Source organism: Myzus persicae, unplaced genomic scaffold, assembly GCF_001856785.1.
Source record: "Myzus persicae strain clone G006 unplaced genomic scaffold, MPER_G0061.0, whole genome shotgun sequence".
NCBI lineage: Eukaryota > Metazoa > Arthropoda > Insecta > Hemiptera > Aphididae > Myzus > Myzus persicae.
In genome coordinates, this window is record NW_019102984.1 from 22,380 (window position 1) to 36,657 (window position 14,278).

Consider the following 14,278-nt stretch of genomic DNA (forward strand, 5'->3'; position numbering starts at 1 on the left):
CCTACCTATCTAATACCTATACATCTAAAAAGTACCAAACAATTTAATTGATTTTCACCAATAGAATTTTTGAAGTATATTTTAAGTATATTATATATTTTAAGATGTTTTAATACGTCTCAGAATTTAGATTCTAAAGTACATTTTTGATAGTGTTTTAACATTAGGGTAGATATATCCAGGGCAACATATTTATCCATCCTGAAGGTGCAGTTGGAGCTGTTTTTTTCGTATTTCATTTCATTTTCTAAAGCTCGAATTCTTCTTTTAATATGGGTGTAACATGAAATTGCATTCTTTATTAAAATAATTTAAAAACCAATTGATATAAGAACCGAACGGTGTTGAATTTGAGCCAAAATGTGATTTATCAACATACCCAGACGTTACGAAAACATATTCTGTATAAGCAGTACTAACATATACGATAAGAACTTCAAGTAGGTGTACTGTAGAGTGTAGACTGTAGAGTATCAATAAGTACCGGAAGAGTTTTATTATGTACTACATATTACATTACTGTTTTTTTTATCTTATTGATTTTATACCGTGGATGTTTTTTATTGTGTTTATGTTTTAAAGAAGGACAATAATTTATTATGTTTGAACCGAACAGTTTAACATTTCCTTCAGATGAACTTCAAAATTTGAAAAAAAATTACTAAGTGCGTAATCACATGTTATATTATCATACAGGTTTATTAAAAATGATACTGTTATGATCTGTTGCTTGGCACTTGACCTCCTTATATTTCCTGATCCCACACCACGCGACTACTCCTTTTGGGGTTAGGTTTGTTAAAGATAAAGTACCCCTACGTAATATGCCATTACTAAAAACATCGGCAGAGTCAATTACAATAGATACGATAGAGCATGTAGAGGACGAATTATTTAACTATTTATCATGAGGTGTTGTTTCGTGTTCGTGTTACCAACGAAAATCACATAGAATTTATAAATATAAGAATAGGTACGTACTTCACACTACATTTTAAATATTATTTTTATCCAAACCAAAAACTCAAAGTACATAACCATTTAAAACTAGATGAATCATTTTGAATAATCCTGAATATACTACGCAAAGGTACAAGTTAAATGAATTTATCAAATTATAAATCATAAATTTGGCTTATACAGACTATGTTTAGTGAAAACTTTCTTAAGCACAACATAATTAATAATTATAGTTTTAAACTCCATGAATACCATTTATAATATGCACCATAAGAGCAACGATCGATTTTTTTATTGTAACTTCAAGTCGTGGCCCGTGGGTATCTATATAAAATAGTATTACTTTTTGTGAAACTAAACGCTTGGTTGGCAAAATACAAGTGGTCTTTTCGCAAGTGTAGATGTTGCACAGATCGTTTCGCGTTGCTGATTATAACTTTTTAACTTTATTTATTATTCTGTATATAGTGTTAACCGTTAAATTAAGAGTTAAACATAACTTGAAGTACAAGAATGTCTCTGCCTGCGAAGGTAGCAATTTTACATCAAATTTTACTTTATAATAATTAATATTTATACTTGATTGTAAACAATTTATCATTGTTTTACTGTGCACTACTGCATAAATATTTTAGAATTATTATTTTCAAAACAAACTTGTTCTGCATGTACCTAGCGCTTGATTAATTTTAATAATGACTTAAATGAATATGCTATCATATCAATTCAAAAATGTATTAAAACATCCCGATCAGATAAAGCTGATAAAATAGAAAATAATACTTAGCATTTTAAAATAATCAAAGCATCTATCAAATTCTAAAACTGCAATTTAATTTAAAAAACAATAAACTTAGAGCAAGCGATTGGGTTTCAACATTTGGGATATGTCTTACTCAATTCTAAGATATGTTTTCAATAATAACGACTAACGAGTGAATAAATAAACAGAAACAAATTAAAATAATTATAAATTGATAAGTGAAAAAATGAGTACGTAATACGTATATCTTTTTGTCTTAATAACTATTTTATTGTTTTAAATAATCGGTTATAAATAACTTTATTTTAACCTGAAATGATTTTAGGCATAAAATAAAATAAAACATACTTAAGTCGAAGATATAATTGATTTATTAAGACATAGAAAAACGAATAACTGATTTAAATGGTTAGTCCCGATGTTTTTAAAATAGGTAAGCAAATGAGATATGAATACCTAGTACGAGAATTTAATTGGCTGGAAAAACATAAGTATCACGTACAAGATAAGTCTTTTGGAGTTATATGAAGTTATATGAACAATTCACTTGGAATACAAACTAGTATATAAATGCGATTGGAGGATTAGTTAAAGGTAAGTTCCAAGCATTGACGGACGATGGTCGATGGGTTATTAGATTTTTTCTATCAAGAAACTATATGTATTATAAGCGATAAGATGTGTAGTAAATAATAAGTAAAAATTATTAAATTTACAGCTTAACGATGTAACTAAAAGTTTATGGTATTGACTACTGTATGTAATTGAAGACAACATTTGTATCTATACAAGAAATCATAATATTCATTTCTAGAAATTTTTCTAAATTACCTTTTTAGTACTATATATGTAATAACTGTATAATTTTTTTTTTTTATTAAAATATAAAATATAAAATTTACAATCTGTATATAAAAAAAATACAATAAGTAAATATGAAAACAAAATATGACGGACAATAAGACTGCGAGTAGGGAAGCTATCCAGTGATAGGACCCATAAACTGTATAATTTTTAAAAAATTTATATGAATATACAATTTCATACATTTGAATTTGAATTTAATATTTTGATAATTTTTGCTTGTAAATTCTGACGATAAATCACCTACCATTAATCCAATATTGGGATATTAAAGTCAATTTTTTGCTATGAAATTTTACGCCTTTTTAGTTAAATACGAATAATCTATGAATAAAAATTATAGACATTTCCAATATGCGTCATAACAATAGGACTACATTTTCGGAACATAATTTCTGGACGACCATATTAGGAGGTAATAATAATACAAATGTTGAACATATGTATAACAAATTAACATAATACATACACTTTGTTCACCAATGCGGATATATATACAGAAACGGCAATGTAGTAAACAATGTTTGCAAATAAAATCAATAGAACGCAAGGGATGCGGCGACACTCGTGATTAATATTTATAAAGGGTCCACCTACTATTTTTATGAACAAATTACGATGTGGATCGACGAACATGGCTCATTGAAATGCAATTATTATTGAACGTCAGCCGTAGTATTAAGAATATTACACGCTCAAATTGTGTAAATATTAAATAACGTCACGGTCGAATTAATCTAATAGTGGTTAAAAAGTTTTATAGAAAATCGAGTAAAAGCTATACATACAATTCAGTAATTTATTAAAAAGTTCTATTGGTCAAAATAATGTGATGATATGTATGTATATACTAAATATGTACAATGAACAGAGTACAAATAGTGAGCACAACAATATTATTATTCAAATGAGAATTTCGAGTTAATTTTTTCGGACGTTGGTTCGACTGATTTCATTCGTACACAAGCATAAATATGACAGTAATTTATCGTATAGCAGTTCTTAAATTATGCGTAATGCACATTATATGTTAATAATACTCATTAAAATTTGCTCGTTTTATGTAAAAAAATTAGCGATTGTGATTTCACGCATGTACAGACGATTTTTAGTTATGGTACACACTATTTCTAATATTCCGATTGAACGTTCCCGAATTATATAATGATATTGATTTCAATGAATTACTGCAGTTAAAATTTAGTCGATTCTGAAATAAAAAAATATTTACTGAACGGCAATGGTGTTTCAAAAAAAAGAAACAAATCGAACCGAGTTTATAAAACTATGTTTGCTATATATATGTATGCCTATATATACGTATATTATTATTACTATATCGGTGACCGACTTATGATTATCTCGTAATACTAGATAAACCAGTTTCAATGTTAAACGTGTCTTTATAGTCGTCCAGCAGGAAAACTAGCACATCAGGAAATCCAACTAAGGTCGATCAAAATCACGGTAAATGCGTTTCGTTATTATATTATACAGTAGGTAGGTATCACAGCCGCACACAATATACGTTTCGAGTTCGTAATAATTTATCATTCATGTTTAATGTAGGATGTATCATTCGACAAATCTCGCATTGAGAAAATTCCTATAGCTCAAACGTTTTAAATTGAAAATATTACTTCAATATTATAATACGCTTTTATTGCGTTTAACATAAATGCATTTCTATCCCTATGGCTTTGCGGGTCAACGGACTATTATTCGTCGCTTTTCATGTATTTTCGAAAATAACTGTTGTATAATTTTATTGTCATTCTACTTTTTTGCCGACAAATTATTTCAGCTAACTTGATTTTTACTCTACTATTTGAATTTTGAATGGTTAGTAAGTTTCATTGGATAGTTTGTTCGACGTAGACGATTTTGTTAAAGGTGTAGATGTTATGAACGATGACGCGTAATCAATCAAAAACGATTTTGCAATCAAAGTTGATTTTATAACGTGAACAAAATAATAACAGCAGCGTAAAAACGTATCACGTTTATTGCATTCGACATAATATGATATAAAACAAAATATATAGGTTGGTTGATTTTTACATTATTATCACTCGCTGCTGTAGTAAAAACACACCAGTATACGTCAAGCAAGTGTATTTAATTGTATTATAATCAATATGACTTTTAATTACTTATGCTTCAGCTTAAAGTCTAAAAGTATTATGTAGTAGTTTAAACAAACAAGACGATTATTATTCGTATATAAATAATCGTCTTGATTTTTGTACATTTTGAGTTGGTAAATGCGCAATAAAAAATAATATAATATTTTACAAACAACTTGAAAAGACAAAGTTAAAAATAAATATATGCTCTTGAATATGTGTTATATTTATATAATTAACTTAGTACTTACGTATGGTATACATCTGCGAAATAGTTTTCGGCCGACAACCGGTATTATATTATTTCAAGTGAAAACGAGACAACCTTATAATCAACAACCGTCGAGTTGTTGTAGAACTCGTTAGATTTGTTTGAAATCCAACGTGTATTTGTACATGGCCATAAGCATACAGTGTATCATGTACAATCCTCCAACGCATGTAAAGGTGTATTCGTTTTTATGGAAGTATAAAATCAATTAAACTCTAGGACGAATATATGACATAAACGTAAGAGTAGAAACTTGGAACCGTGCAACCCACAAGAGAAAATATTATAACTATATTTAATAACTATACATATACTAAATATTGTGTATAAATATGTTCACTGTAAAAATATCCAACTCGAATCATTCATACCAATATGGGTACTTACACGAAGCTTGAACGTATCAGTGGATCGGTACCATGCACAGTGTAATCCGTTCATAGGTAATTGAATTGCGACTAGACTAAATATAATATCAGTATAAGCACTGCGCTCTATATCATATTATACATATTGACGAACTAACTAGCTAAGTGAGTTACTATTTGCAAAAATAAGAAAACGTAATAGGATTATTTTGAAAAACTATATTATATTGATTTTTGAATATTATTAGAATTCCATAATAGTGTATTTACTCCATGGCGGCGGTAAACCGATAGGAAATGTGCATTCAATGAAAAAAAAGGCGAGGACTTGATCAGTCTGCTGATAGAAAAATAAGACTGACATCGCTAGCGTACATTATGAAAAATTCAAAACATAACTTATAATAGTTAGTAGGTACTCAATGATAGATTTCTTTTTTTAAAATACGTTTATGAAGTACTTATGTTTAAGTAACAAGAATGTCATATTATTATATCATCTATTATATAATCTACCTGTAGTCGTAATGAGACATGATGGCTTGAAAATCCATGCTTAATAAAATATAGCTCATTAGACTGCCCAAACTGAATATTTTAATCATCGATGACATACTAAAAATCGTATATTGCATGCGCATCAATCGGAACACACCAAAACACTACTAACAAGGAAAAATTTCCAAATATTTGTACGAATATTTGTGGATTCCGATTGAGAAATAGGGGTCAGAATATGAGCGACATCTAAACTATACGCTTCTTACAAGTACTTGTAGTATATAGTTAGTATTTATAATCAATGGTCATTAGACAGGTATTCGCTATTAAGAAATTAATTAATTAATTATTTACGTACACATGTAAATAGAAATATAATTGTCGGTGATTATAGTCGTGATAGTAGGAAAGTCGGTTATTATTGCAATAGCTGCAGTATTATTCGATAGAATATTATACATTTATGCTACGTAGTATATTATCCAGTGTTATGAGTCTGAAATATGATATTTTCATTTTGAAATATTTCAATAAAATATTTCAAAATATATTTTTATAACTTTGTGTTTTTTAGTAGTTTCATAAAATCTTCACATTTAGAGTAGATATGATATATAACATAGATAATTATTATGTAATTTATGTAATTTACGAATGATATAAGCAATATTTCTATAACATTTTCTACTTAACATTAAAACTAAGTAAAGAAGTTTACTGTGATTCCTTTTTGTTTAATTTTTCATTAAAATGAAATATTTCATATGGGTTTCATAAAATATTTGAAGAAACTAAGCTTCATGCGATTTTAGAACCTTATAATATTATCAGAGGAGGGCTCTGGGTTCGGACCCTCCCCTTAAAGAGTGCGTCAAATGTCGAATCAATCAAAAACCAATATTTATATTTTTTAAATAATTTTTTTTATCCGTGGGATTAGTATACGTGATCGGTCATTTACACAAAGCAAGTATTTATCTGATTTTTGATCCTGTAATTGGTTATTCTACCATAATATATTAGGTATGTAAAAACTATTTTTTTCTATACATTACGACAAAACAATGTAAATAAATAATAATATGAAATTATTAATTATTACGCTGCGTTATCGACGGACTTCCTGTGCACGAATGCGTTGGATTTATTTGGTCTGAATAATAACATTTTAGGAAAACGATTTGTCTCGAAAACACGACCGTAGTCGTCAGGAATGCATTAAAATGACACACGTCCCGCGGCGATATACGACGCCGGTCTCCGACGATAATAAATAATAATAATAAATCTAATCGCCTCGAATGCGCGCCATAATTATTATTATAATCATAATAACAATCTATTCGCAGCAGCGTTTTTGGTCGCAATAATATTATTGTTCTGCGTGCCCATTATTATTATAACACATTGTGATGTTGTGTGTATACATTTATTACAGTGCGTTTATTTAATATCATAAAAATAGGCGTACTTGGGTAGAGGCTTCTGAATATCATTTGAAGCCGACTCAACATTTTTTGGTTAAACGCGTCTACACACATAATATTTATTGTTAACTTTATTTTTGCCATCCGTCTTTAAAAAATCTATGACGCGTTGTAAACTAACAGGAAAAAATATTTCAATACAGTTTAACTGCTGTCGTCTGTCCCCATTAAGTATTTTGTTATAAAACCCCATTCCGTATTTTGTTATAAAAATATGCCAGTACTCCCATTAATTTCCTCCACACCCATAGAAATTAAAAGCGTATAGCGTTACGCCTAGCGTAATTAATAATAATTATTAATTATCAATAATGACATCGTCGAAGTCCCTGGGCATGGTGCGATACACCTGCAGGTAGACGAGCTTATAGCAATTTTAGACATCATTCAATTTTAAAGATACATTTTAATTACACGTTGTACACTGGAAAAATATATTTTAATGGTGTAACTAAAACCCTGCCCCCCCCCCAAAAAAAAATAATACCGCGTTTTGCCGTCAAAAGACGTCTGCAGGACTCGGCCGGGCCCTTTCTCTCCCGCTCCGCGCCGCGTTAAATTGGCCTGCTGCGGAGTTACGCCTACACGGTCGGTGCTCAGTAATAATTGTTAATATAATAACAATAATTTATGACACGATTAATGACAAACGTGGGGATTACCAAAGAAACAACTGACCTGAGGTCCCTGGGCGCGGTGCGGTACACCAGGTAGACGAATTTGTAACCACCGCTGGCGACAAACGCGATGGTCGCGACCACGACGACTTGCAACAGGAACGGCAGGCCCATAGTGTACCATACGAACGCGCACGTCACAGTGAACGCCGCTGCGGCGACGATGACTTTTACCGCGGCGCACACCGCTCCGCGTGCTCTGCCGCCGCCGCCTCCGCCACCACCGGTACTTTTACTGTCGCCGCCGCCGCAGCCGCCGCCGCCGTCGAGTCGCTGATGCCGCTTGCCGTGAACGCCGTCGACCACCTCCGTGCCCGCGTTGTCGCAACAATTGTCGGCGTTTCGGGCGTTCGGGTTACCGCCGCTGCTACGGTCGTCGTCGTCGTCGTCGTCGTCGCCGCCGCCGCTCAGATCAGTGGCGACTCCTCTCGGCAAACCTTTTTCCACGTCCCACTCCTGTTTCACACACGATAACGATAATAATATCACATATTTTACGTAACGTATAAGGTGTGAGGTTTTTGGTTATTACTATTTTGGTGTTATCACCAAATACCAAACAGTTATTTAATCGGTCAACGTAAATTATAGTAAGTGTACGTATCGTGTAAAATTTCTGTTTTCATTTTTTTTTTTTTTTTTTTGAAACGACACGTTCTTAATTTCATAGTATTTTAATATTCCAAAACAGACATTTCAAATGTCGTGGAAATATGCTACGAAAAAGTGACTGAATGATATGTAGTGCAATATATAGTTTATACTTCATATACCTACTTCGTACACTTTAACTTTTTATATATTTCCGTTAATAACATAACACTCTAATAATTCAATTTAAAATAAACTTTTCGTAGATGCAAATATAAAATTATAAAATCCACTAATAATAACAACAACAATGTCAAATGGTTTTTCTCCGGTGAAATAGATTTTTCGTAGGAGCAGGGATGTCGACACACAACCTTTATTTTGTTTTCTCTCTTTTACCACGTGTGACATAGGAAGCAAATTTGCGTTCAGCAGAATCAATCATGTGTTATCAGCATTAATATTTGAGTAAATTGACCTATTATCAATGTTAATTTGACAAACAACGTTTTCTGTACATGTACATATACTGACTTTTTTAAAACTTATCAATTTTAAAGCGAAGTGAAAATTTTTTTAAATTATTACATTTTACTAATTACATCATAACTTGCATAAAAATTGAAATATCGTAAAAAATCAACATACATACACAGATGTAATGTTCTTAACTTTAAGTTTGATAGGAAGTCAATGTACTCTAATATTAAATATAACATCACAAAATTGGTTCTACTGAACAATAATATGACACGTTGCAGTCAGAGAGAAAACAAATAGCATTCGGGCATCCTTTTAAATCGAATTCGTTGATTTATTTCAAGTTAAAAATGCATATTATAATATGCCATACTACCTAATGCTCCAAATATGCTAAATAAAATGTTGTGTTTGATTTCGTATGATTTATGAAACGTCGATATTTCTAATCACGTGCATGTTGTACACTATAAACCAACATACGAATACATATAATTCCTACTATTATAATTTATATTCAGATAGGAGAGGTAGAGATAGAGTACTCGGCAACATTTTGGTGCGCTACTCAATCCACTTTACTAATTACATATTATTGTAAATTATTACAATGATAACTATTCATTATACATGGATCTCATAATAGGTATAGAGTATATTATAATATATAGTACCTATAGGCTATAACATAATATAATTGAGATGAAAATATATATAAATCTTAAAATATCACCTATTGGTGATTGTTTAAAGGTGGAGGTTTTAGGTCAAGGAATTCGCTGTTATTTCATGAAGATTTGAGAACAGTTAAAAATCATAATATTGTAGTATGGGTGCCGTGAATAGATATGAATAGTATAATATGATATAACGAAATTCAAAATTGTAAGTGCCAGTAACATGATGAATTCAGTAACTATTTGATAATTCAAGTATATTATAATTTATAATGGATACACTCAAAACCATAAGTTACATAAAACGTAAAAATTAGTAATTATATAAAATTATAATATCCTCATAAATTGATCAATTTTAACAAAATTATTATTTTAAACGTTCAAAAAAAGAAGGAAAAGATATTTGAGATATTTATAATATAGTGCAGATAGATTATAGTTGTTATGTAAATTATAGTTTATATACTTAGTTAAATTAACATCGTATACAATTACTAATTCTATTTATTTTTGGATAAAACAGCGATAGTTTGTGTGGTATTATGATTTATTTATACCAGATTCATCAATCATTTAAGTTTATATGTATTAGCCAATAAGAAAACATTTTTAAAAATTATATACAACTGTGAGCAGTTTTTTTTTAAATCCACAATGTTACAACGTCCGATATCTTTGTGCTGTAATATAAATCTATCACTTAATGTTTAAAGTCTTGAATTCAGAAGTAATAAGTAATAACTATATGATTATGTGTGCAACGTTAATTGCCAGTTGAAATAAATATGTAATGTAAAATTGTGGTCAATAACATGCAAAAAAAAACCAATTTTAGAGTATTAAAGGAAAATAAAAAATATATTTTTATTTTATTTTATACAATATATTATTGGTTAGTTATAATTATGCATACATAGGTTACGTCAAAATATTTTTTGTGTAGGAATACTATAAAAGTTTCGCGAAGCAATTTTTTAGATCGAAAATGTTTTAAAGTTGTTTTTTAAGTGATCTAAGTTTTCCAAACAGGGCAAAGTTTTCCTAAATGGCTTATGTCGAGAAAAAAAATGTTGAGATTTAATGTAGGTACAACAGTTTTAAAAAAAATCGAATTTATATATTTTGTTGTAATATTATATACCTTGAATACAACTATTCCTAGAGGAACAACTTATGAAGAACCTTGCATTACAACTTCAAGTTTTATGACCGAGAAATACAATATTTAACATTTTAATGTACATAAAATAATAATTTAAGTAATAGTGGAAAGTTTCTAATATATTTTTTTAAATTAGATGCAAGTATACAATTTACTAATAATAACAATTAAAATGTTTTTTCTAAAGATTGAATATCCAATTTTGTCAAAATGTGTAATTACCTATACTTCAAATTATCAAAAAAAAACAAACACATATATATGACATAAATACTCAAAACTTTTTTTTAATTTCTGTAAAAAAGAAGAACAGCTTATGAGGAACCTTACTTACATTTTCCAGCCTTGCGTACAAAAATCAATATATTTTATAGACACTCATAAGTACAAAATAATTTGCAATTTTTTTCAAAATTTGAACTTCGAACTTGTTGAAATAAATCATGAAATATAGATATTTTTCAATTTCTAGAAGAATATCTTAGAACTTATGAAGAACCATGTTCTGAGCTTTTATGATTAAAAAAACTAGGTTTACCAACACAAATCCAAAATATACTTAAAAAAGTAGAACATTTAAAAATATCTATATATACCACTAAAAGAGCCAAAATACATAGGGAAATTCCTAATGGGAATTATATCATGCCTAGAAAATGTTGACATAAATATTTAGGGAATATTTCAAGGTTAATTTTTACGGATATTAATTTTAGTATTGCAATAAGAAAACACAAAACCGATTTGGTCAAAAACTGCACCTTTTTATTTTTCTCAATTATTTTGAGTGCATTGGGAATTTTCTACTTTTTACTGATTCTAAATGTTTCGTAGGCATTCACATAATTGTAAATCCAGACATACATCGTCAAGCCCAGAATCTAACACAAAATGATCTGTATCATTAATATCTAATTGTTTTTAATTTTTATAAAAACTTTCAAAAAATGTAAATTATACTGTCCAAACCCTAGCCAGTTAATCACTGCTACAAGTATACGATTTGAAAATTTGTTTACTTGCAATTTGAGTTTGTACAGGCAACTATATTGTAAACTGACCTTCGCTCAAAACTTGATGATTTATTATTGTTTCAAAATGGAGATATAATAGTTACAGGTAATACAACAGCATCAAGGTGATGTATGAATAGAATGAGTACCTAACGTCCGCAGCCATGAATAGTATTGTAAAACTATAGTTATAATAACGCGTATGAATATATTTCATTATTCAATTTTTAGATCTTAAAAATTGAATTACCAATTATAGACTAAATCTGATGAAAAAAACGTTTTAAAAATATTTAAACCAAAAACATATTTTTTGACCTGCAAATAATTAGTAAAAACGTCAAATCTCTAAAACAGAATAATATTCGTTTTAATAATTATTCAATTACGCAGCCAATTCTAAAAATATACTTCAACAGTAAACGTATCATAAAGATGATACATAAAGTGTTTTAAAAATTATGTAGCATATTATTATACGAGTGTTGAATGCAGCCCGTACATTATTCAGATCATATAAGTAACGAAAAAATGAGAACAATATGAAACGTTTAAATTAATGAAAAAACATTAGTACGTTGTAGAGTAATTGATAATAATTAATAGTACCAACAATTTATGACGAGAGTGCACCACATGTTCCTATATATACCTACCCTGCATATTGTACTTAATTTCTTAGTTGAATGTCGTGTCAAGTACCTATCACGACCAGCGTCTTTACAATAATATTAAAATATCGATAGTGGGTACATAATCGTTACAAATTTATAATAATATGCGTTGGCGCAGAGAAACATAATAATATTTATGAATTTAATAATACATTTTTAGGCGCACGCACACGCAAACATACACTCCAGAATGAATGTAGTTCGGGCAGGTGTGATGTTATGCGCGGCGCCAATATAATAATAATATCACCGTCATTCTTTCGTCGTCGCTTCTTTGGTTAATTAAGGTAACTACCTAGGTATCACATAAATCATCCCCGCTGCCACCAATCGACCACTGTTAACTTGATAGTGGACTCGAATGATATTCTCAGTCCAAATTGGGTGGAAACTAAAAAGCCTTCACTCGCCCACCACCGCCACCACAGCAAATACCCGAGTAATCCACGAAATACGTCGCATCAAATTGCTGAAATAATCCATTCGACAATGGGGTCATCCAACACCGGATGTAAGATATTACGTATAATTAGTCGACTTCGCCGATAAAGTGAATGACGGCAAACATCATCGATCTGACAAAACAGCCGCCGTGCACGGTTGTGACTGTATGTATTATAATATTATAATATTATAAACCAAAAATATGTTTTCCGGAAACTGCGTTAGTCTTGTAATTTGTTATGTGGAACTTAAGTGAGGATATCCAGAAATAAAATAAAATAAAATCTAGGAAGATTAAAATGTACCTAATGGCTAATTGGTAACCCGAGCTATTTATGAAGTTGATTATTTTTTTTCAATTACAATACACATTTATTACATTAAATCATATTCGTCGGTATTGTTTTTAGAAAAGTTTCAGTTTTCGGTTATAAAATTAAAAATTATAAGTTTACAATTTTTTTTTTTTAAACACTATCCTCGGATCAAAGATGGTAAAAAGTTAAATATTTTTGTAATAAATGTATAAATACTTAAAGCCACATAAAAAAAAATGTATAAAAATATAAATATCTAAAACGAGTACCTGCAATTGTAATATTAAACATTGTAAATAATAATTAATTTGTAAAAATTAAACAAATCCACAAATTCGAATTCTGAATGTTTTGAATAATGTTGGTTAATGGACCGTCTAAATAGTTTTAGCTGGGATTAATGCTTGGTTATAGTTATGTAAAAATAAATATTACGTGCGAGCTGAATCCAAAAGACAGGTAAACTGTTTAGGTTTAGAAGAAGACGTCAGTGCAAAAGGTGCAGAACTGAAAAGTTTTCAGCCGCGGAAATTCATTCGTATCCTTAATGACATAAGTCAGCATATTATTATTACACACAAGTTACCGCAACCAGTGTTAAACGACGGACGTGTCTTACTGCACTTATACCAATGAGTTCCTACAGGCTATAAAGGGTTTTGTTTTTACAATCGTTACACTGTTACTTGAAAGGTTTTTCGTTTTCGCATTTCTCTTGTTTTCTAGAAGGGCTCTTTCGTCAACAACTCAATCGATAACTCCTAGCACGCATCCCAAAGGGGTTATTATATTGTCCGACCAAACGGGGATGGGTATTAATGGACTTCACGACATCTAGATTCCAAGAAACAATTTATAGGCAACTTCTTATGCATTCGGTAGTTGAGTTGCGTTAGGCGT

At 29.9% G+C, this 14,278-nt stretch overlaps 1 protein-coding gene across 1 annotated transcript in view; it reads right to left on the bottom strand.

Moving 5' to 3' along the window:
- Window positions 1-14,278, bottom strand: part of LOC111033523 (long-chain fatty acid transport protein 4) — a 49,808-nt gene that overhangs the window by 12,190 nt on the left and 23,340 nt on the right. The window contains exon 2 of the mRNA XM_022314300.1: window positions 8,019-8,473. Within this exon, the coding sequence (XP_022169992.1) occupies window positions 8,019-8,473 (455 nt within the window). The remainder of the gene's footprint in view (window positions 1-8,018; window positions 8,474-14,278) is intronic.